The sequence below is a fragment of the Scyliorhinus torazame genome, chromosome 2 (assembly GCF_047496885.1).
Source record: "Scyliorhinus torazame isolate Kashiwa2021f chromosome 2, sScyTor2.1, whole genome shotgun sequence".
NCBI classification, from domain to species: Eukaryota; Metazoa; Chordata; class Chondrichthyes; order Carcharhiniformes; family Scyliorhinidae; genus Scyliorhinus; species Scyliorhinus torazame.
In genome coordinates, this window is record NC_092708.1 from 296,611,936 (window position 1) to 296,636,634 (window position 24,699).

At 44.4% G+C, this 24,699-nt stretch overlaps 1 protein-coding gene across 2 annotated transcripts in view; it reads right to left on the reverse strand.

The window, feature by feature from the left end:
• Positions 1-23,247, reverse strand: part of baz1a (bromodomain adjacent to zinc finger domain, 1A) — a 118,094-nt gene extending 94,847 nt beyond the window's left edge. Inside the window, exons 1-6 of one of the 2 annotated variants that reach the window (XM_072488672.1) lie at positions 23,049-23,247; positions 22,544-22,678; positions 16,607-16,885; positions 13,674-13,832; positions 3,198-3,296; positions 2,256-2,343 (exon numbers count right to left, since the gene is read on the reverse strand). In XM_072488672.1, the coding sequence (XP_072344773.1) occupies positions 2,256-2,343; positions 3,198-3,296; positions 13,674-13,832; positions 16,607-16,885; positions 22,544-22,656 (738 nt within the window). In that variant the 5' untranslated portion in view covers positions 22,657-22,678; positions 23,049-23,247. The remainder of the gene's footprint in view (positions 1-2,255; positions 2,344-3,197; positions 3,297-13,673; positions 13,833-16,606; positions 16,886-22,543; positions 22,679-23,048) is intronic. The other variant, XM_072488663.1, reaches the window with a different exon arrangement.
• Between the last annotated feature and the right edge of the window lie 1,452 nt (positions 23,248-24,699).

Genomic DNA, 24,699 nt, shown 5'->3' on the forward strand with positions numbered 1-24,699 from the left:
ATTTAGATAAGGTTGAAGGCTACTCAAAGCCATGGATTAACTGAAATAGAACGACTAATCGCATAGCGATAGCATTAAATGGATTTGATTGGATGGGTTACTAACTGGCATACTGAAGATATCTTGATGTGATTGAAGAATTCTGCGGTGCAAAATAAAAGCTGGGAATTACGCAGACAGTCTCGTCTACAGAACATTTCACTAATTAAGGCAGATCAAAGAGAGTACCTCACACCCTTCTTCCAATACAACTAATACAAAAGCAAAATACTTCCAATGCTGGAAATCTGAAATAAAATCAGAAAATGCTGGAAATACTCAGCAGGGTCGACAGCATAAGTGCAAAAGGAAACATAATTAACAGCAGGTTGATCGTTTTTTCAGAATTGGAATAAAGTAGAGATGCAACTAGTTTTAAGTATGAGGCAAGTGAAAATCAAGGAGAACCAAAAGAACGGTTGGTCTGTGAAAGGGTGGAAGCCAGGAGAGATTAAATGACAGAAAGAAATGGGTAATAGGACAAGTGAAGAAACAAAAATGGGTCCAATAGAGATGTACAGAATTTTAATTCTATTTTAAATATTATATTTTTTTATTAAAGAGTACCCAATTCATTTTTTTTCCAATTAAGGGGAAATTTAGTGTGTTCAATCCACCTACCTTGCACATCTTTGGGTTGTGAGGGCAAAACCCATGCAAACTCCACACAGACAGTGACCCAGAGCCGGGATCGAACCTGGGACCTCGGCGCCGTGAGACAGCAGGGCTAACCCACTGCGCCACCGTGCTGCCCTGAGATGTACAGAATTAACAGCTGCCATCCAAAAAGTAGAGTAAGAAGTCTTAAAAAAACAGGTTAAAGTCCAACAGGTTTGTTTCAAATCACTAGCTTTCGGAGCACTGCTCCTTCCTCAGGTGAATGAAGAGGTATGTCCTCTTCATTCTCCTGAGGAAGGAGCAGTGCTCTGAAAGCTAGTGATTTGAAACAAACCTGTTGGACATTAACTTGGTGTAAGACTTCTTACTGTGCTCACCCCAGTCCAACACCGTATCGCCACATCATGGCAAAAAGTAGAGTTGTGGTGTGACGTTGTTGAATTCAACGCTGAGTTCAGAAAGCTGCAAGGTGCCTAATCAAACCAAAGGTTCCGCTCCTCAAGTTTCCATTAAACTACAATTTGGTCTCACACCATTCTACATTATAAGTGACCATGGCAGTATGTTGCATTGAAAGGACGAGTAAATTGCTGTTTCATCTGAAGTGTTTGGATCCCAGGATGATGGGAAGGGAGGAGGTAGCAGGCACTATATTTCCTGGAGTTGGATGGGAAAATGCCATGGGAAAGAAAATACATGTTATGGACTATCTCTGAGGGAACTGCTTCTTCAGAATGCTGAAGGGGGTCTGTGGGGAAGAAATGTTTAATGACAGCATTACACTGGAGGTGGCAGAAAATAATTATTGCCTGTGATAGGGTGGAAAGCAAGGATATTGCAATCCTATCACAGTTCTGGGGAGGTGTAGAAAATGGAAGGAACAGATTCAAAGTTCCTATTACCAAGGCGAGTGGGAAATCCTCGCTTAAGGACAAAGGAAAACAAAGCAGATGTATAGAAAGTGGCATCATCAGAACAGATGCAAAAAAGGCAGAGAAATTTGGAGAAATGGAGCAACACCTTACAGGAAGGTGGTCAGTGGACCTCGAATACATATTGGTCAATAGCCTATCCCCAAAAGTGGATAAAGTTTTTCAGTTTGCAGCAAGAGCAGAAAACAGCACCAATACAATCAATGTACTGGAAATAGGAGTGCGGGAGGGGACCAGGAGTAGGAAAAAATAGGTCTCGGACTCTATTTCTAATCACAACCTTTGCTCACATTTCCTCAGATGGTAACTGATGATTGTTCTATTCCCATTTACACATCTTGGACAGATTTTTGTTTTCCTTGTCCCACGTCCATTTACTTTCGCCTACACCATCCCCAAAAGTATTTAATCTCACCTCCTTTTGACCCTCCCAAACCTTCCCTTGTTTGCCCCTTCCTTTCTCTGTCTCACTACTTGATTATAACATGTCCCATCTCTAACATTTTTCACTTTTGATGAGAGATTTAGCTGAAACAATGTTTCCTTTCTGCACAAATGCTGCCTGACCCACTGAATGTTTCCAGCATTTTGTGGTTTTATCGTTAATGAAACCAAAATTCTTCACAAGCAATTAATGATCCTGATAACCTATTAAAAGACAATTACCTTGACTTTAAGCATGCCATGTCGTAACTCACAATGTTGTTTGAGAAAGAGCTTCAACTTGTCTTGAGAAAACTGATTTTTCTTGCGACTATTAAATGAAAGAAAACGCTAAATGAAACCACATATATACATACAAACATAAATAGAAACATTATTATTCCCTAAGAAAATGAACACAGATCGAAACATCTGCTTGCAAATGGATTTTAATCTTCCTGATCCCCATACCCATGGTATGGGCAGCACAGTAGCAGTGGTTAGCACTGTTGCTTCACAGCACCATGGTCCCAGGTTCAATTCCTGGCTTGGATCACTGTCTGTGCAGAGTCCGCACGTTCTCCCTGTGTCTGCGTGGGTTTCCCCCGCGTGCTCCAGTTTCCTCCCACAAGTCCCGAAAGCCGTACTGTTAGGTCATTCAGACATTCTCCCTCCGTGTACCCGAACAGGTGCCGGAATGTGGCGACTAGTGGCTTTTCACAGTAACTTCATTGCAGTGTTAATGTAAGCCTATTTGTGACAATAAAGATTATATTATACCCACTGTGATTAATTTATTGAAGCCTGCCGCCTTGCCTCAAATTTGTTAAGAGTGGCGCCCCTCAAGCTATATAACCAATTGTTTCTCTCTATTGGAGAGATATGGGGTCTGACTTAGCTCAGTTGGCGAGACAGCTGGTTTGTGCTGCAGAACAAGGACAACAGCACAAGCTCAATTCCTGTACTGGCTAAGGTTATTCATGAAAGCCCTGCCTTCTCACCCTTGCCCCTCACCTGAGGTGTGGTGACCCTCAGGTTAAATCATCACCAGTCAGCTCCCCCAAAAGGGGAAAGCAGCCTATAGTCATCTAGGACAATGGCGACTTGATGCCTCTGGTCCGTTGTAGATTACAGTTAAGTACCATTACCCTCCTGGTAAACAAGCTTTTAATCAATAATACTAACTTCATCTGGGCAGCCTTAATGATGGTTTCATTTCCTTCAGTTTTAAGTGGTTTCACCTTGTATTTAAATAAAGTGACATCAATCTTGCTCTTCTTTTTCCTGTGGAAAAAAATGTTGTATTTTCATTAGCAAGTTAAACAATATTTGATATTTCTGATTCAATAAAAGATGTTCATCTACCTTGGCATTCAAGATCACTTCATGTAGTGCAAAATGACATTTGTAGGTATGTGAAAAGAAATTTCCATGTTCACAAGATTACAGTAGATTTATTTGTTCGGTAAGAGAATGGGTAATGGACCAAAGCTGACCCATAAACATTAAACACTGCTTCGTTATTGCGCATGCAAAGGCACATATTATTTAGGTATATCAAAGGCCTTAAACAGGCAATCATTTTGTCTTGCATTTCAAAGTAATTTCGCCGGTTTGAATAGTCTCAATCCAATCACCAGTGAGCTCAAGCCTGCATCCCAAAATTGGCAAATGTACAAGCCATGTGATAACAGCTGAGAGAGTTATACGAGTTCAGTTCAGGACATTTGAAATTCTGGGAAACAGAACATAGTGCAGAAGTAGGCCATTCGGCCCATCAAGTCTGCACCAACCCACTTAAGCCCTCACTTCCACCCTATCCCCCTAATCCAATTACCCCTCCTAACCTTTTTGGACACTAAGGGCAATTTAGCATGGCCCATTCCACCTAACCTGCACATCTTTGGACTGTGGGAGGAAACCCATGCAGACACAGGGAGAACATGCAGACTCCTCACAGACAGTGACCCAGCAGCGAATTGAACCTGGGACCCTGGCGCTGTGAAGCCACAGTGCTAATCACTGTGCTACCGTGCTGAGGACATTTTTCTGTGCATTTACATAGAACATTACAGCGCAGTACAGGCCCTTCGGCCCACGATGTTGCACCGAAACAAAAGCCATCTAACCTACACTATACCATTATCATCCATATGTTTATCCAATAAACTTTTAAATGCCCTCAATGTTGGCGAGTTCACTACTGTAGCAGGTAGGGCATTCCACGGCCTCACTACTCTTTGCGTAAAGAACCTACCTCTGACCTCTGTCCTATATCTATTACCCCTCAGTTTAAGGCTACGTCCCCTCGTGCTAGCCATTTCCATCCGCGGGAGAAGGCTCTCACTGTCCACCCTATCTAACCCTCTGATCATTTTGTATGCCTCTATTAAGTCTCCTCTTAACCTTCTTCTCTCTAACGAAAACAACCTCAAGTCCATCAGCCTTTCCTCATAAGATTTTCCCTCCATACCAGGCAACATCCTGGTAAATCTCCTCTGCACCCGCTCCAAAGCCTCCACGTCCTTCCTCTAATGCGGCGACCAGAACTGTACGCAATACTCCAAATGCGGCCGTACCAGAGTTCTGTACAACTGCAACATGACCTCCCGACTCCGGAACTCAATCCCTCTACCAATAAAGGCCAACACTCCATAAGCCTTCTTCACAACCCTATCAACCTGGGTGGCAACTTTCAGGGATCTACGTACATGGACACCTAGATCCCTCTGCTCATCCACACTTTCAAGAACTTTACCATTAGCCAAATATTCCGCATTCCTGTTATTCCTTCCAAAGTGAATCACCTCACACTTCTCTACATTAAACTCCATTTGCCACCTATCAGCCCAGCTCTGCAGCTTAGCTATATCCCTCTGTAAACTGCTACATCCTTCCACACTATCGACAACACCACCGACTTTAGTATCGTCTGCAAATTTACTCACCCACCCTTCTGCGCCTTCCTCTAGGTCATTGATAAAAATGACAAACAGCAACGGCCCCAGAACAGATCCTTGTGGTACTCCACTTGTGACTGTACTCCATTCTGAACATTTCCCATCAACCACCACCCTCTGTCTTCTTTCAGCTAGCCAATTTCTGATCCACATCTCTAAATCACCCTCAATCCCCAGCCTCCGTATTTTTTGCAATAGCCTACCGCGGGGAACCTTAACAAACGCTTTGCTGAAATCCATATACACCACATCAACTGCTCTACCCTCATCTACCTGTTCAGTCACCTTCTCAAAGAACTCAATAAGGTTTGTGAGGCATGACCTACCCTTCACAAAGCCATGCTGACTATCCCTGATCATATTATTCCTATCTAGATGATTATAAATCTTGTCTCTTATAATCCCCTCCAAGACTTTACCCACAACAGACGTGAGGCTCACCAGTCTATAGTTGCCGGGGTTGTCTCTGCTCCCCTTTTTGAACAAAGGGACCACATTTGCTGTCCTCCAGTCCTCTGGCACTATTCCTGTAGCCAATGATGACATAAAAATCAAAGCCAAAGGTCCAGCAATCTCTTCCTTGGCCTCCCAGAGAATCCTAGGATAAATCCCATCAGGTCCCGGGGACTTATCTATTTTCAGCCTGTCCAGAATTGCCAACACCTCTTCCCTACGTACCTCAATGCCATCTATTCTATTAGCCTGGGGTTCAGCATTCTCCTCCACAACATTATCTTTTTCCTGAGTGAATACTGACGAAAAATATTCATTTAGTATCTCGCCTATCTCTTCAGACTTCACACACAATTTCCCATCCCTGTCCTTGACTGGTCCTACTCTTTCCCTAGTCATTCACTTATTCCTGACATACCTATAGAAAGCTTTTGGGTTTTCCTTGATCCTTCCTGCCAAATACTTCTCATGTCCCCTCCTTGCTCGTCTTAGCTCTCTCTTTAGATCCTTCCTCGCTACCTTGTAACTATCCATCGCCCCAACTGAAACTTCACACCTCATCTTCACATAGGCCTCCTTCTTCCTCTTAACAAGAGATTCCACTTCCTTGGTAAACCACGGTTCCCTCGCTCGATGCCTTCCTCCCTGCCTGACCGGTACATACTTATCAAGAACACGCAGTAGCTGATCCTTGAACAAGCCCCACTTATCCAGTGTGCCCAACACTTGCAGCCTACTTCTCCACCTTATCCCCCCCAAGTCACGTCTAATGGCATCATAATTGCCCTTCCCCCAGCTATAACTCTTGCCCTGCAGTGTATACTTATCCCTTTCCATCATTAACGTAAACGTCACCGAATTGTGGTCACTGTCCCCAAAGTGCTCTCCTACCACCAAATCCAACACCTGGCCTGGTTCATTACCCAAAACCAAATCCAACGTGGCCTCGCCTCTTGTTGGCCTGTCAACATATTGTTTCAGGAAACCCTCCTGCACACACTGTACAAAAAAACGACCCATCTATTGTACTCGAACTATATCTTTTCCAGTCAATATTTGGAAAGTTAAAGTCTCCCATAATAACTACCTTGTTACTTTCGCTCTTATCCACAATCATCTTCGCCATCCTTTCCTCTACATCCCTAGAACTATTAGGAGGCCTATAAAAAACTCCCAACAGGGTGACCTCTCCTTTCCTGTTTCTAACTTCAGCCCATACTACCTCGGAAGAAGAGTCCCCATCTAGCATCCTCTCCGCCACTGTAATACTTCTCTTGACTAGCAGCGCCACACCTCCCCCTCTTTTGCCTCTTTCTCTGAGCTTACTAAAACACCTAAACCCCGGAACCTGCAACATCCATTCCTGTCCCTGCTCTATCCATGTCTCCGAAATGGCCACAACATCGAAGTCCCAGGTACCAACCCATGCTGCCAGTTCCCCTACCTTATTTCGTATACTCCTGGCATTGAAGTAGACACACTTCAAACCACCTACCTGAACACTGGCCCCCTCCTGCGACGTCAAATCTGTGCTCCTGACCTCTATACTCTCATTCTCCCTTACCCTAAAACTACAATCCAGGTTCCCATGCCCCTGCTGCATTAGTTTAAACCCCCCCAAAGAGCACTAACAAATCCCCCCCCAGGATATTTGTGCCCCTCAGGTTCAGATGTAGACCATCCTGTCTGTAGAGGTCCCACCTTCCCCAGAAAGAGCCCCAGTTATCCAGAAATCTGAATCCCTCCCGCCTGCACCATCCCTGTATCCACGTGTTTAAATGCTCTCTCTCCCTATTCCTCATCTCACTATCACGTGGCACGGGTAACAACCCAGAGATAACAACTCTGTTTGTTCTAGTTCTGAGCTTCCATCCTAGCTCCCTGAAAGCCTGCCTGACATCCTTGTCCCCTTTCCTACCTATGTCGTTAGTACCAATGTGGACCACGACTTGGGCTGCTCCCCCTCCCCTCTAAGGACCCGGGAAACACGATCCGAGACATCACGTACCCTTGCACCTGGGAGGCAACATACCAAACGTGAGTCTCTCACGCTCCCACAAAATCTCCTATCTGTGCCCCTGACTATAGAGTCCCCAATTACTAATGCTCTGCTCCTCTCCCCCCTTTCCCTTCTGAGCAACAGGGACAGACTCCGTGCCAGAGGCCCGTACCCCATGGCTTACCCCTGGTAAGTCGTCCCCCCCACAAGTATCCAAAGCGGTATACTTGTTTCTCAGGGGAACGACCGCAGGGGATCCCTGCACTGACTGCTTTTTCCCAGTCCCTCTTACAGTTACCCACCTATCTCCAATCTTTGGTGTAACTAATTCCCTGAAGCTGCAATCTATGACCCCTTCTGCCTCCCGAATGATCTGAAGTTCTTCCAACTCCAGCTCCAGTTCCCTAACTTGGTCTTGGAGGAGCTGGAGATGGCAGCACTTCCTGCAGGTAAAATTAGCAGGGACACTAACTGCATCCCTCACCTCAAACATCCTGCAGGAGGAACATTGCACTCCCTTCCCTGCCATTCCTCTAACTTTCTACCAAGATCTGGCGTACAACTAAATTAAATTTTTTATAAAAAATAATAATAATATAATAAAATATGGTACTTACCTCAGACCAATGGGTTTTATTATTAGGTTAGAGGAGGAGGGCGGGTGGGAGACATTACACGTGTAGTGTACACAACATTTAGTTGTGTTACATCGGATGTGGGATCATTGTCACTAAGTGCATGAAAGGAGAAAATTCCATTTTTATCAAGGAGAGGGGGAAATCTGTCCCAAACTATCAAAATTAGACAGGGAACTAGTGAAAGCTTTTGCTCCCCGCTGAATTGAGATTAAATATAGGCCGAAGAAATCAAGGGTCAGTGTGCCATCTTAACCCCTGCTAATGTGTAATGCCAGCTATAAGTGTACTAAACTAGATTCTGTATTCAACTGATCCACCAAGAATATCAGTGCATACGACTCGGCTAAGTACATTGAGAAAAGATGGCCACATGCAATTCCAAAGACACCGATAGCAGCCCAACTTCTGGATCATCATTTCTGGTCTTGAACTGTAACCACATTCAAAAGGCAATCCTGAAATTTTCTAATAATTAGCTCCCTGCAGTATATTTGGTCACAAAATTTCAAATCTTCCGTATGTGAAAAACAATGCGTTTCAAAATTGGGTCGATTGACAAAGTTTGAAAAGAGTTGTAAATTAAAAAAGGTACACGCATGGTGTTCTTCATAGTTCATCCATGGAAACAGTGAACTCAGGCACAAATGTTGCTCTTGACAACAAGAGCAACAGATGCAAGACAGCTTGGCGAAAAATCAAACTATACAGGCCTGAGTGGTAGCTATTTTACCAAATAAGCTAGTTGAACAAGAATCTGTGCATTTGAGAGTGGACTGACACCTGTGCAATCCTGTGAGAAAGGAGGCAACAGTTCAGAAACATACTAAAATGGCAAGACAGAAAAAGACCAGCTAGTCCTTGGATACTGTCCCATACTGTCAGAGCACTATCCCAAAAAGATAAACATCTAGGTCAATTAAAGGAAAAAAACTTAATCTAGAATTTCTCTCCAATACCAATAAAACAAGTTACCAGAAACAACAGCACCTAGGTGATATCATCTAATACCTCAACTCCTTTTGTGTACTGAAGCCAGTCACAATTAACATTTTGTTCAGCTCCCATAAGTGAACCTGTACTCATCAGAAGAGCCAGTAATGTGATCAAAAGGCTTCTCCAGAAAGAAACATTTCTGGACGTCTAACTTGTATTTGTGATGCACATCTGCTATAACCCCCCCCCAACCAACAGTAGGATCTACAAGCAGATTTTCAGTGGCTGGAAGTGGGAAGCAGTGTCCATATGATCCAGTGCTAAAGTAATGGGATGGATTTGTGGTGTCCAGTGTGAGGCTCGGTATGGGTATTTAAATATAGACTCTGGAGTTAGAACTGATTTTTTTCCTTTAGAATAACTTATCAGGATAGCACGATAGCACAGTGGATAGCACAGTTGCTTTACAGCTCCAGGGTCCCAGGTTCGATTTCCGGCTTGGGTCACTGTCTGTGTGGAGTCCGCATGTTCTCCCAGTGTGTGCGTGAGTTTCCTCCTGTTTCCTCCCACAGTCCAAAGATGTTTAGGTTAGGTGGATTGACCATGCTAAATTGTCCTCCGTGTCCAAAAAATAGGTTAGGTGGGGTTACTGGGATAGGGTGGAGCTGTGGGTTTGGGTGATCTTTCCAGGGGCCAGTGCCGACTCGACGTGTCGAATGGCCTCCATCTGCACTGTAAATTCTATGATGGTGAAACTGGCAGAACCATTCGAAGTTAGTGATTTAAATCGCTTCTGTTGGATGGTTCCCAAGACAGCGCAATTGTCCAGAGGAAATTAGCACGTCTGGGCAATTGCTGGGTAAACCCGCACGTGGGAACTGCTGGAAGGGATTCCCCAGCGTATCATTAGGGTACCCCTAAATGCTACACTGGTGAACCAGGAAGTTATGGGTCAATGTCTATATTAATTTTTAAAAATAAAAATTAGAGTATCCAATTCATTTTTTCCAATTAAGGGGCAATTTAGCGTGGCCAATCCACCTACCCTGCACATCTTTGGGTTGTGGGGGCGAAACCCACGCAAACACGGGGAGAATGTGCAAACTCCACACGAACAGTGAAATGTCTATATTAATGATTTGAATCCAAATCGAGTGTGTCAGGCTAAATTTGATGATATTAAAATAGAATCAGAATGATACAATGCAGCAGGCTATTTAGTCTATTCAGTGTCTTTGAAAGTTATTTAACTAGTCTCACTCTCCTGCCCTTTAACCATAGTCCTGCAAGTGCATTTTGGAGAAACAGTGACTTCACTATAAGAAAGCAGGCTTAATGCTGTGGAAGAACAGAGGCATTTGGGGGAGATAGATTCAAAACAAGATTTTAAATTAAAAACGCAATGGAAATCTAGGTTTCATCACAGGAGATATTGATGAAGAGTCAATGTTAATGATGAACTTTCAGGAAACATCAGCCCTCTGTTAAGACATATTAGACTATACACTACAGGAAGGATGTGGAGGCATGAGAGAGAATTTAATACAATGATGCCGGTTATGAAGAAATACAAAGAAGCATGAAATACTTATGATTATGAAATCAGTACTTAAAGTAACAGAAGTATGAAGCAGGTTAGATTGAAGCTGATGATCAGCAGCAGTTGAGAAACCAAGGATCATCAATAAATACATGTTAAAATCAAGACACTTAGAAACAAGCGGGCAGGAGAGAATTATTTTTAAAGTTGACGTTAGGGAATCAATTGTCAAGACAAAAACGCTTATCAAGGTTAGATAGGATAAAACAATGAAGGAAATGGGGTTGAAGAGATGTGGGAAGAGAGTGCTTAGGGGCTGTTTAGCACAGGGCTAAATCGCTGGCTTTGAAAGCAGACCAAAGCAGGCCAGCAGCACGGTTTAATTCCCGTAACAGCCTCCCCGAACAGGTGCCGGAATGTGGCGACTAGGGGCTTTTCACAGTAACTTCATTGAAGCCTACTTGTGACAATAAGCAATTTTCATTTTTTTTCTCTTTTTTTTCTCAACTTTCATACCTATTTGCTTGCATGGAAGGTAAACATAGACTGGACTGAGTGGCCTACTTCCCAATGCAAATACTATACAGGCAGTCCTCGACTTTATAGAGTTCCAATGAACAGTACCAATGACCCTTATAAATTGACAGCCTTTTTTGAATTTACCATTTTGGTTCCGACTTCACCAACCCATCTTAACATTTTTATGATGAATATACACCACTGCCTATATTCTTAAATGCAGCCTTGTCTGAGACAGTAATGCAGGGCAGTACTGGGTTGCTGATCCCGAATGTGCCTGGGAAATTTGCGAAAGCGCCTGTTGAAACACTGTACCCTCTTGCACCCTTCAATCACCAGGCCGTAACTCCAGGTCAGAATGTCAGATTAACATGTGGTCCATCAGCTGGTTACAGAGCTTGGCCGTCTGCGGAGAATGGTCGCTGTCGCCAATCGGCAGCGCGTTGCCTGGCCGATCTACAGCTCAGAAAGCAGAGAAGAGCTTTCAGCCAATTATTTTGGGGTGTCACACCCAGGGGTGCGAGCCAGGCTCTAGCCACAACGAAGTCTGCCGCATCTCAGGGAGGTGTCTGGCAGAGGGTTGAATGCATCGAGACAAATGTCAAATCTACAGGAAACAAGGACACAATGATGCCTTATTCCACTAACGGAACCAACCCTTGTTCCTTTGAGGAAATCAGTTGCAACTTACAACATTTTGACTAACAACGTGGTTTCCAGGAACCAATTATGTTGCAAGTCTGAGGGACTGCCTGTAACTGATAATAGACTGCCCATGTGAATCAATCTAACCTAAAAGAAAAGTGTATTCAGACCAAAACAAAGTTCATCCTCAATGACTACCGTCCGGTGGCCCTGACTTCAGTCGTAATGAAGAGCATCGAGAGGTTGGTCATGAAGCGCATCACCTCCATACACCCAGAATGCCTTGATCCACTGCAATTCGCATACCGCCACAACCGGTGCACAGCAGACGCCATCTCCCTGGCCCTACACTTATCTCTAGAGCATTTCGACAACAAGGACTCCTACATCAGACTCCTATTTATTGACTACAGCTCCGCCTTCAATACTATAATCCCAGTCAAGCTCTTATTAAAGCTCCAAAATCTAGGCTCCTCACTCTGCAACTGGATCCTCGACATTCTAACCCACAGACCACAAACAGTAGGAATAAACAACAACACCTCTTCCACAATAGTCCTCAATATCGGGACCCCGCAAGGCTGCTTACTTAGCCCCCTACTATACTCCCTGGACACACGACGGCGTGGCAAAATTTGGTTCCAACTCCATCTATAAGTTTGCTGACAATATGACCTTAGTGGAACGGATCTCGAATAATGACGAGTCAGAATACAGGAGGCAGATAGAGAACCTAGTGGAGTGGTGCAGCGACAACAATCTATCCCTCAACGCCAGCAAAACTAAAGAGCTGGTCATTGACTTCAGGAAGCAAAGTACTGTACAGACCCCTGTCAGCGTCAATGGGGCCGATGTAAAGATGTTTAGCCGTTTCAAATTCCATGGGGTACACATCTCCAAAAATCTGTCCTGATCCACCCCCGTCGACGCTACCACCAAGCACACAAAACAGTGCCTCTCCTATTCGGCATGTCCACATTAACTCTTCCCAACTTTTACACATGCACTATAGAAAGCATCCTATCTGGCTGCATCACAGCCTGGTATGGCAACTGCTTGGTCCAAGACCGCAAGAAACTGCAGAGTCGTGAACACAGCCCAGTCCATCACACAAACCTGCCTCCCATCCATTGACTCCATCTACACCTCCCGCTGCCTGGGGAAAGCGGGCAGCATAATCAAAGGCCCCTCCCACCCGGCTTACTCACTCTTCCACCGGGCAGGAGATACAAAAGTCTGAGAACACGCACGAACAGACTCAAAAACAGCTTTTTCCCCACTGTTAGACTCCTAAACGACCCTCTAATGGCCTGACCTCATTGACACTACACCCCTGTATGCTTCACCCGATGCCGGTGTTAGGTAGTTACATTGTGTACCTTGTGTTACCCCATTACATATTTTCTTTCATTTCCTTTTCATATATTTAATGATCTGGTGAGCTGCTCGCAGAAAAATACTTTTCACTGCACCTTGGTACACGTGACAATAAACAAAATCCAAATCCATCCATGACATTTAAAAAAAGGTGAAATACAAAAAATTAATTGGATGCTCTGGTTATCTCCATAATATTCATCTTACCCCACTACAAAATCAATTTGAAAAGATCATTGATGACAAAGTGTGCATGAATCTGTAACTCTTACAACAGCCAAGATTTTCACTCAAAGCAATTGTTATTTTTTCTTGAAATAAAAATAATTAGCACAGGTGACTTCCTAGATGACAAATGCTAATACTTAAAACAACTATTTGAAAATAGAAATGTATCCTTAGGCTCTAGTATGGAGTCTTCACTTAAAAATCAAGCTACTTTGACGTCCAACGTCCTATCTTCAAACCTGTGGAAGAGCTAGACAGCTGTAGGTTTCCCTCAACCACCTTACCCGTGGCTTTACATTGCCTATCTTGGAAGAAGCACAGCTTAACAAATGATTGAGCCATTAGGCCCAGTTTAATAGAAATATTTACCCAACTGATGCAGACGGTGCAGAGCTTTTGGATCGTTCCTCATTGTCACTTTCATCACTAATGACAATCACTACATCTTCAGCTCTATTGCTTATATGTCCATTAGCAGTCCCATTTTGTACTGGTGGGGTCACAACTTCCAAAACCTTACATGTTTGCCTATCAAAATAGAAGGTTTAAATTTAGGCTGAATACAAAATATTTATGTTCCTCATCATGCATCGATTTTATCTGCTGAAAATCTGTCTGATTGCAAGTTCAAACATCAGATTTGTTTATTTTGCTCTCAATTCCTGAAGACTTACAATTATATCACACCTAATCTAGGAACAGGGGTAAACCTTATCGGACTGAGGGGAGAAGAAATTTCTTCACCCAGAGAGCGATGAGCCTTTGGAATTCTCCACCACAGGAAGTAGTTGCGGTCAGAACATTTGTCTGTTTTCAAGAAGAGTTAGATATGTCTCATGGGGCTAATGAATATGGAGAGAAAGCAGGAACAGGTTACTGAGTTAGAAGATCAGCGATGAACATAATGAATGGCAGAGCAGGCTCGAAGGGCCTACTCCTGCTCCTATTTTCTACGTTTCCCGGCTACTGATCATTTCAGAGTGCTTTACAACCAAAATATTTAAGTATTGTCATGGTTGCAATGTAGGGATCAAGGCAGTCAATTTGAACAAAGTTCCCACAAGCATCAATGTGATAATGACCAGATAATCTGTCTTTTTTTGTGATGAAAAATCACTTTTGTCACAAGCAGCCTTCAAATGAAGTGACTTTGAAAAGCCCCTAGTCGCCACATTCCGGCGCCTGTTCGGGGAGGCTGGTATGGGAACCGTGCTGCTGGCCTGCTTGAAAAGCCAGCTCTTTAGCCCTGTGCTAAGCCAGCCCCTGATTTTGACGGAGGGATAAATAACTCACCCACTCCTCTTTAAATTAGTACCATGGAATTTATTTTTTGAAATCATGCACCTGAGAGGGGAGGGGGTTGTCACATGCAGGGCTCAAGTGGTTGTATTTCTTCTAACTCTTACAATACCGACTGGTGCAAAACTGGCAGAGCCAACTAAAGTTAGCAATTTAAATCGCCTTGAAGATAGCGCTTCTGGACATTTGCAGCGTAAAGCCTTACCTGGGAATTTCAGAGAGGAATTCCTCAGTGCATCTTTCATGTACACCCTCCACCCACAAAAATAAGATGCTGGGGAGCTAGGAAGTTACGGGCCAATGCTACACATTTAGAAATGGGCCGTTAACAGATTTTGAATTAAATAAGCGTCTGTGCCCTCTACACAATCAACATACAGGCTTCCCCCATTTCCTTCTACCATCTACCTCAGGTTAGTGTCCTCTAAAATATACAAACTGAATTTCTGATAGCAAATGGCAGAACACAATAATCTCTCTCCCAGGCTTTTTGCTTCCAAAAGTGTTTAAAACAAACAGCTCCAGCTGCACAAATCCCCCAAATTACTGTTTTCAGTTACTGCTCTAAAAATGTAGGCGTTCATTTCAATTGCTATTTTTATGGCATCTGCTTTCGGAGCAACGTGCACATATTTTTGATCTTCCGTTTCAACTAGTTTGCCATGCTATGTACTAATGGCAACCTGAAGATTAATCTTCAATGTCCCCATCTTCTAAGAACTTTGGCTTCCTTTACAAAATAAACCTCACATCTAAGACATGAAAGCAAGCCACAATAACTTCAAAAAGCAGAAGGCCTTCCATTCTGTGGTGCGCTGTAAAAAAGGTGCTGACATCCTTAGGCCTTTTACAACCATGAACTCCTTATGAGGTGTAGTCACTGCAAGGCAAAACAAAAGTCTTTTTTGATTGTATTGCTTGCTTTTAACCCTTTCATATCTGGAATTCTTTTATCCGCAGTAACAATGGCTATAACTCAAGGATTTGTGAAAGGTTTTCTTACAAATAATAATTGTGGGCGGCACGGAGGTGCAGTGGTTTGATCCCGGGTCACGGTCCGTGTGGAGTTTGCACATTCTCCCCATGTCTGTGTGGGTCTCATCCCCACAACCTAAAAATGTGCATGGTAGGTGAATTGGCCACATTAAATTGCCCATTAATTGGAAAAAAAGAATTGGGTACTTCAAATTTAAAAAAATATATAAATTGTTAAGTTCTCAAGTAAGAATTTCATATCAATGTCTGTTCAGAATTCTTTACCCGGCATTCATTCTTGCACTTGCAGCAAGATATACTGGGACCAGGATACCACCTGTTTAGCTTCCAATGTTGCTTTGGGATCGCAATGCTATTATGGGAGTACCACAGTTTAACATTTTACCTAAAAGATTGTATCACCCACATAATCTAATACTCTTTTGCATATTGCACTGGAGGATCAACCTAGATTATGTACTTGGCTTGGAGTGGGTTGAACTCGACTATCTGACCGAGGAAAAGGAAGGAGTACTTTGTTCCCGATGGCCAGAAGGCACTATCAGAGATGCAACTCCAAAAAAAGTCCAGTATTCATATCTTGATCTGCAGAGTTAGAGGATTTCAGTTGTGAAAGCAGTGAAGAACTACAATTGGCTGCAGTCTCGAAAGTAAGCAAAGTTTATTAAAAACTACTCTGGGTTTCCACCATCATTAATTTTGCAGGAAGTGCAAGAATTAATGTAGGGTAAAGGATATGAACAGATAGTGATGATATCTTCATTTGAGAGCCTACCAATTTATTTTTGTATAATGCCTTACACAATTTACTTGAGTTATGGCCACTGTTTATCAATATAAAATCATTCCAGATATGGAAAGAATAAATAAAAGCAAGCAATGGTATAGTATAAAGAACACTTGTTTAACATTCAGGGATCTACAGCAACAATACAGAAGGTGGGGTCAAAGAGAACAAAAAACAGTTATTGTTGTAATCTTGCGATTGCACACATTGTAAAACTTACTTGAGGCCACTAATACTGGTTACTTCCACTATCTCTCCAGCAAAGTATCGATCCTTAGTGTAAGTGTAGAGATCATCACACAGTTCATGCAGTCGTGAGCAGCAAGCAAGGGTTGTCAAGTAAAGGATGGGCACTACGAGTGGCTCAGGGAAATTTTGGAGGTTCTGTCGGGCCTTGTTTTCTGACTCAAGTGCTTCCTGATAAGTCAGTCCTGGTTTTCCTGTAATCGCACAGCTCCAAACTAGACTGTTGCAAAGTATGGTTCTTTCAAAAAAATCACTGAAAACAGAACATTTTAAAATTACAACTTTGAATCCAGAAGGAAAAATGAACTGTGGAAGAACTTTGAAACACAAGTCATGGAAAACAGATTCAATCTATTTTTTAAAAAAAATTTAGAGTACCCAATTCATTTTTTCCAATTAAGGGGCAAATTAGCGTGGCCAATCCACCCAGCCTGCACATCTTTGGGTTGTGGGGGCGAAACCCACGCAAACACGGTGAGAATGTGCAAACTCCACACGGACAGTGACCCAAGCCGGGATTCAAACCTGGTACCCTGGAGCTGTGAAGCAACGGTGCCAACCACTGTGCTACCAGTTACGATTAGTTGACAACTGAACGGGTGTAGAGTCTGACCGTTCTGTTCTGGATGCCAAATAGAGGAATGAGACTAATTTTTAAGTAATCTCCACCTCAAATCAAAAATAGACAAATGTCAAGTTAAGCCAATTTTATAACAGCAACAGGTCTCATCAAGTTTGCCTCAGATTGCGTTTACGCCAAAAGATATAAAACATGAGGCATTTCAGAATTAAACTAAAATAACATCCCATATTTTCTATTTAACACAATAATCAACAAGATTTATTTTGGTATAATGCATACATTGTGTAAAACATTACCAGCATATTCATTTCTCATGTACAGAAATCCTTTCCCAGAGAGCTAGCAAAGCTGCAAGTTCCTCAGCGTTGAAATATTTACTGCATTTTGAATCCATTTAATGCAGCATCCACAAAAGTTACATTAACATTGTTCAAGCACCAAGAATCAACAATGCATTAAAATTAGGCTTGATTTCATAAAGAGTTGGAGAAATTTACACCCAAGCACCAGTTTTAAACTTGATCATGGTAGCTCCAGGAACATAAGGTGCCGAAAGTCAATTTGGAGGCGAGCCCCTAAATCTTCATTTATTTCCGATGTCTCCACAGCATACTCGACGAAGATGGTGAAATTATTTACTTCTACAAAGAACAAAAGAACAAAGAAATGTACAGCACAGGAACAGGCCCTTCGGCCCTCCAAGCCCGTGCCGACCATACTGCCCGACTAAACTACAATCTTCTACACTTCCTGGGTCCGTATCCTTCTATTCCCATCCTATTCATATATTTGTCAAGATGCCCCTTAAATGTCCCTATCGTCCCTGCTTCCACTACCTCCTCCGGTAGTGAGTTCCAGGCACCCACTACCCTCTGCGTAAAAAACTTGCCTCGTACATCTACTCTAAACCTTGCCCCTCTCACCTTAAACCTATGCCCCCTAGTAATTGACCCCTCTACCCTGGGGAAAAGCCTCTGACTATCCACTCTGTCTATGCCCCTCATAATTTTGTATACCTCTATCAGGTCGCCCCTCAACCTCCTTCGTTCCAGTGAGAACAAACCGAGTTTATTCAATCGCTCCTCATAGCTTATGCCCTCCATACCAGGCAACATTCTGGTAAATCTCTTCTGCACCCTCTCTAAAGCCTCCACATCCTTCTGGTAGTGTGGCGACCAGAATTGAACACTATACTCCAAGTGTGGCCTAACTAAGGTTCTATACAGCTGCAACATGACTTGCCAATTCTTATACTTAATGCCCCGGCCAATGAAGGCAAGCATGCCGTATGCCTTCTTGACTACCTTCTCCACCTGTGTAGCCCCTTTCAGTGATCTGTGGACCTGTACTCCTAGATCTCTTTGACTTTCAATACTCTTGAGGGTTCTACCATTCACTGTATATTCCCTACCTGCATTAGCCCTTCCAAAATGCATTACCTCACATTTGTCCAGGTTAAACTCCATCTGCCATCTCTCGGCCCAAGTCTCCAGACAATCTAAATCCTGCAGTCCTCATCGCTATCCGCAATTCCACCAACCTTTGTGTCGTCTGCAAACTTACTAATCAGACCAGTTACATTTTCCTCCAAATCATTTATATATACTACAAAGAGCAAAGGTCCCAGCACTGATCCCTGTGGAACACCACTGGTCACAGCCCTCCAATTAGAAAAGCATCCCTCCATTGCTACCCTCTGCCTTCTATGGCCTAGCCAGTTCTGTATCCACCTTGCCAGTTCACCCCTGACGTGCTCAAAGGTGATAAGCCCCATTATGTTGTGGTGGCCTCCACAGAGTATCAATGTACAATAACCTGTCAAGACTAGCTACTCACATCTAGAGTCACAGCCATAAATTCACTTTTCATTGCACCTGTCAGAAAACATATCTTAGAATACATGCAGTGCAGAAGGAAGCCATTTGGCTCTGAGTCTGCACCGACTCTCTGAAAGAGCACCCTACCTGGACCCACTCCCCCGCAACCCCACCTAACCGTTGGACACTAAAAGGCAATTTAGCATGGCCAATCTTTGGACTGTGGGAGAGAACTCAGAGCACCTGAAGGAAACCCATGCAAACACAGAGATTGTGCAAACACCACACCAACAGCCACCCAAGGTCGGAATCGAACCCGGGTCCCTGGTGCTGTGAGGCAGCAGTGCTAACCACTGTACCACTGCATATAACACGCTTAACATGTTTCCCTTGATATCTACTGTCCATTATATTAACTAGGGTGACAATCTGCTTCAGTGAAGACATGGTATTTATATAAACCAAGTGCACAAACCACCCCACCCACCTGGCAGGTATATCAACTGATAAGGTATAATATAAAATCTGGAGCAGGAGTTGACTCAGAGACATGGTGCTACCTACAGTTACAAGACCTCTGTATGAATACCAAATTGCAGGCTATGCACCATCAGTATATATTTGTGGCATTTTTCAAGGCCAATCAATTTCAGTAATGCTGGTGCCCAACCACATCGATTTCATAAGAGCTGGGCCAGCCATGCAATGGAGTGGTATAGAAAACCAGGCTGGTCAACCATTCAGTGGGCAGGGCAGGCAGATCTACCAGAAGAATGAAATAAATAAAACACGTTGGACCCTTTTTAGGAACAGTAAGAAGTCTCACAACACCAGGTTAAAGTCCAACAGGTTTGTTTCGATGTCACTAGCTTTCAGAGCGCTGCTCCTTCCTCAGGTGAATGCAGAGGTATGTTCCAGAAACATATATAATATATATATTATATATATATATTTTATATGTATATATATATATATATATATATTTTATATGTATATATATATATATATATTTTTTATATGTATATATTATATATATATATATAGACAGATTCAAAGATGTCAGACAATGCTTGGAATAAGAGCATTAGCAGGTGATTAAATCTTTACAGATCCAGAGATGGGGTAACCCCAGGTTAAAGAAGTGTGAATTGTATCAAGCCAGGACAGTTGGTAGGATTTCGCAGGCCAGATGGTGGGGGATGAATGTAATGCGACATGAATCCCAGGTCCCGGTTGAGGCCGCACTCATGCGCACTAAAGGCCTTTTTAGGAAGGCCTTTACTCAAGTGCCAAAATGTCTTCTGAATAATCCAGGGTGGAAAGCTCTTGCAAACCAGACTTCTGCTGGTAAACTCGACCTGCAGGCGTAAAATATATTAGACTGAACGGTGGCAAGCACTGCTCCCTCACAGTTCCAGGGACAAGAGTTCAATTCTGGACTTGGATAACTGTGTGTACTTTCTGCCCACGTCTGCACGGAATTCCTCCGTGTGCTCTGGTTTCCTTCCAGTCTAAAGATGTGCAGGTTAGGTGGTTTAGCTATGCTAAATTGCCCCTCAGTGCCCAAAGGTTAGGTGGGGTTAGTGTATTACAGGGATATGGTGGAGGCGTGGACTTAAGTAGGGTACTCTTTCCAAGGGCTGGTATAGACCAGATGGACTGAATGGCTTCCTTCTACACATGCTATAATGTTTAAAGAGCACATTTGATGCCATGCTGAATTATTTCTTCCAGAAAATGATTTGAACCAAGTTATGGCAAAAAACAGAAAATCTGAAGTCAATATTACATTTACTTCCACGTCAGTCTTCCAAGCGCTGTCACAGAAACCTAACTGACCCAGCCATATAAATTATGTAGGTACCAGAGTAGATCAGAGACTGGGAATTCTGAAGACAGTAATTCACCTCCTGACCCCCCAAAGCCTGTTCACCATCTACAAGGGACAAGTCAAGAGTGTGATGGAATACTACCAACTTGCCTGGATGAGTTTAACTGCAGCAACTTAAGAAGCTCAACACCACCCAGGACAAAGCAGTCAACTTAATCCCTCCATCATCAGCACACATTGGCAGCAGTGTGTGCTATGGACAAGCTGCACTGCAGCAACTCATCACAGTCCATGACGTCACTTCTGAAACCCACAACCCGTACCATCTAGAAAACTAGAACGCCAGGCCTGTAGGATCACAACTTGAAGCCACACACCATCCTTGTCATGGAATTATACCGCAGTTCCTTTACTGTCACTCCATCAAAATCCTGGATCTCCCTCCCCAACAGCACTGTGGATGTATTACACCACATGGACTAACAGTTTGAAGCTCAATGCCACATTCTCATGGGCAGTATAGGTATGGACAACAAATGCTGGCCCTGCCAGTAATGTTAACACTCCATGAATGAATTAAAACTAAGACAAATAGTTTCAGCAATTACTTTACTATCATTACTACTCACATACAACACCGATTGTGGTGGTCACCATACAAACAAATAAGGTAAAATAAAATGGAATTATATGGAAGTATATCGTGTAGATTTTAATCGATCTACTCTCGGTATTTAGAAACTCAGCCATTTCCTTAGCTCGGGATACAGGAACACTTCCATCAAATTACTGATTTGCGATGGTTTGGGCTATCCTTATTCTCTCTTTGGGTGCTTTAGCCGGAAAGACTGGGCTTCAATTTCCAACTGATGCAGCAGCCACAACCCCCACAGGCTGTTATATAGAGATATTTTTTTTAAAAGAGGCAAACTGAAGAAAAAGTACGGTGGCAAAATTTTCATTACCCTCAAAAAAAAAAGAAATAAAACTACAAATTAAGCGGCGCCCGCGGGTGTTTACAGTTGGAACAGGCTCTGGTTCGGGGAAGCAGGCCCATCGCTGACTCGGTGTACAAAAGAGACAATGTTGGGATAATCACCAAAACAACCCACGCTCCACACATGTCGCGCACGAAACTCGGAGAGACGAAAGGAGGATGGGGGGGGGGGGGGGGGTGCTGATTAAAACAACATGGGGGGGGGGGGAAATAAAAAACAGCCGCACAATCTTGGCAACTGCCTCCGGATCCCCCCCCCCCCCGAACAATTAAAAATGAGGGGGGGGGGGTCCGTTTAACAACAGTTCGGATCGAGTGAGAGGGGGGCAAAAAGGAGGGGGGAAAAAATCAGCCAGCAGAGAGCATGAATAAATTTACATTATCCGCCAGCACAAGGCCTACTCGCAATGGGCACGAGTTTCTCAAGACTTTTGACAGCCCGCCCGCCACACGGCTGTGGGAGATGGAGCCGGGAGGGGGAGCGGTTTGCACAGGGAGGGGTGAAGGGTAACAAAAGCCCCCACCCCCAAGCCGGCAGCCAAGCCCGGAGCCGTTAACGGAGTTTTCGAATCATAATTTGTTGATCTGAAAGCAAAGTGAGGAGAGAGAGAGTGCGCCCGTGTGCCGGGCAGTGCCTCTGCCAACGTCCCAGCCCGCCCCCGCTCGCCAACAACCAAACTCACTCGTAATTCCTGAAGATCTCGATGGTCATCCGACAGTAGAAAACTTCTTCGTCCGGCTTGAGGTCGGCCGGGGGTTTTTGTCTGACGAACGGTTTGCGGTGGAGGAGCGGCATCCCCCTCCTCGGACAGGCAGCGCTGGCGGAGCCGGGAGAGAGACAGAGAGATAAGAGCGGAGGCAAAGAGAAAGAGAAACACACACATCAGCAAAATAGCAGCCAGCCAGCTGGCCCGGCCGCGGCGGAGAGCGGTCACATCCCAACACCCGCCCCGGCAACACGACAACTTCACCCTCAAACTTCATCCCCGCCGTCCGGATCCACAGCGGAAACGCGCGACAAACCGTTACCGCCGAGCCGGGGCTGGGGAGAGACACGAGTGAAGGGCCGACAATGTGCTTGGCAGCCGCGCTCTCTCTCTCTCTCTCCGGTGCCCCCTCCCACACTCAGCCCGCCCGCCGGGGTCCCAAACGCGGAACAAGTCGCGGTAGGAGCTTGGCCTGCATTACCTGGTGTGAATGTAGTGGGGGGAAAGCGGTCGGAGGTATGTTTCTCGGCTGCTGTAGCCTCTTCTCCCTGAGTTACAAGTCTGTGTTCCGGTTTCTCCGATCAGCCGCTCTTACCGGCTCCGTCCGCCACCACTGCTTCCTCTTCCTCTCGGCGGCCGCTGCTTCTCTCGCCCGCTTTTTCCCCCCTCCCTCTGCGCCTGCGTCCTTCGCACAGCCACCCGCACTGACGTCACAAGAGATAGAACGCCGTCCCCAACCGCTCCTCCCATTGGGTCAGCCCCAGCCCGACTCTCTCCTCCCATTGGCTTAGCACCAACCTGAATCGCTCCTCTTATTGGCTCAGCCCTAGCCCAAATCTCTCCCGCCATTGGCTCAGCTCCAGTCCAGATCTCTCCTTCCATTGGCCCAGCCCCAGTCCAGACCTCTCCACTCATTGGCCGCAGTTCCAGTACCTCGTCTTGCAGTGGGTAGTTCTCCAACCTGGGCCCAGAACCTCACCTCCCATTGGCTGAAGCCGAATGGTTTGCGAGCCAATGGGTGGGTGGCGAGGCGCGCGGCTGCTGCTGTCGGCGCGCTGCTCTCAGTGTGTCTGGAGTTGTGCTAACAGCAGGGCGGAGTTTTTCCTTACTGATCCTCAGTCCTCATCCCATTATGGGATTTCAGCTCTTTTCGCTTGTTGCTTTTTTTTTCATGCTGGGACAAATCCCGTTGTAGATTTTCTTCCCAAGTGTTAGTTGTACTCGAGTCCCAGCCCCCTCCATTCCAGCTGCTGTTGGGAAGGAGAGTATGAGCGACTTCCTGCCCATATCTCTGGAGTGTGTGACACGTAACCGGGAGACAGGATTTGGAACGCAAATAACTGTAATTATTGGATCATCAGTAACTTATGATTTTGTTAACTAACCATCCTGTTGCATTAACTATACCAGTGAGGGGGGTAATCCTCTTAGTTAGTTCCTGGGGTCGAATATGCTTTTAGTCTATTTAAATGGGTTCTGATAAGAACATAAGAACTAGGAGCAGGAGTAGGCCATCTGGCCCCTCGAGCCTGCTCCACCAGTCAATGAGATCATGGCTGATCTTTTGTGGACTCAGCTCCACTTTCCGGCCCGAACACCATAACCCTTAATCCCTTTATTCTTCAAAAAACTATCTATCTTTATCTTAAAAACATTTAATGAAGGAGCCTCTACTGCTTCACTGGGCAAGGAATTCCAGAGATTCACAACCCTTTGGGTGAAGAAGTTCCTCCTAAACTCAGTCCTAAATCTACTTCCCCTTATTTTGAGGCTATGCCCCCTAGTTCTGCTTTCACCCGCCAGTGGAAACAACCTGCCCACATCTATCCCTTCATAATTTTATATGTTTCTATAAGATCCCTCCCAATCATCCTTCTAAATTCCAACGAGTACAGTCCCAGTCTACTCAACCTCGCCTCGTAATCCAACCCCTTCAGCTCTGGGATTAGCCTAGTGAATCTCCTCTGCACACCCTCCAGTGCCAGTATGTCCTTTCTCAAGTAAGGAGACCAAAACTGAACACAATACTCCAGGTGTGGCGTCACTAACACCTTATACAATTGCAGCATAACCTCCCTAGTCTTAAACTCCATCCCCCCCAGCAATGAAGGACAAAATTCCATTTGCCTTCT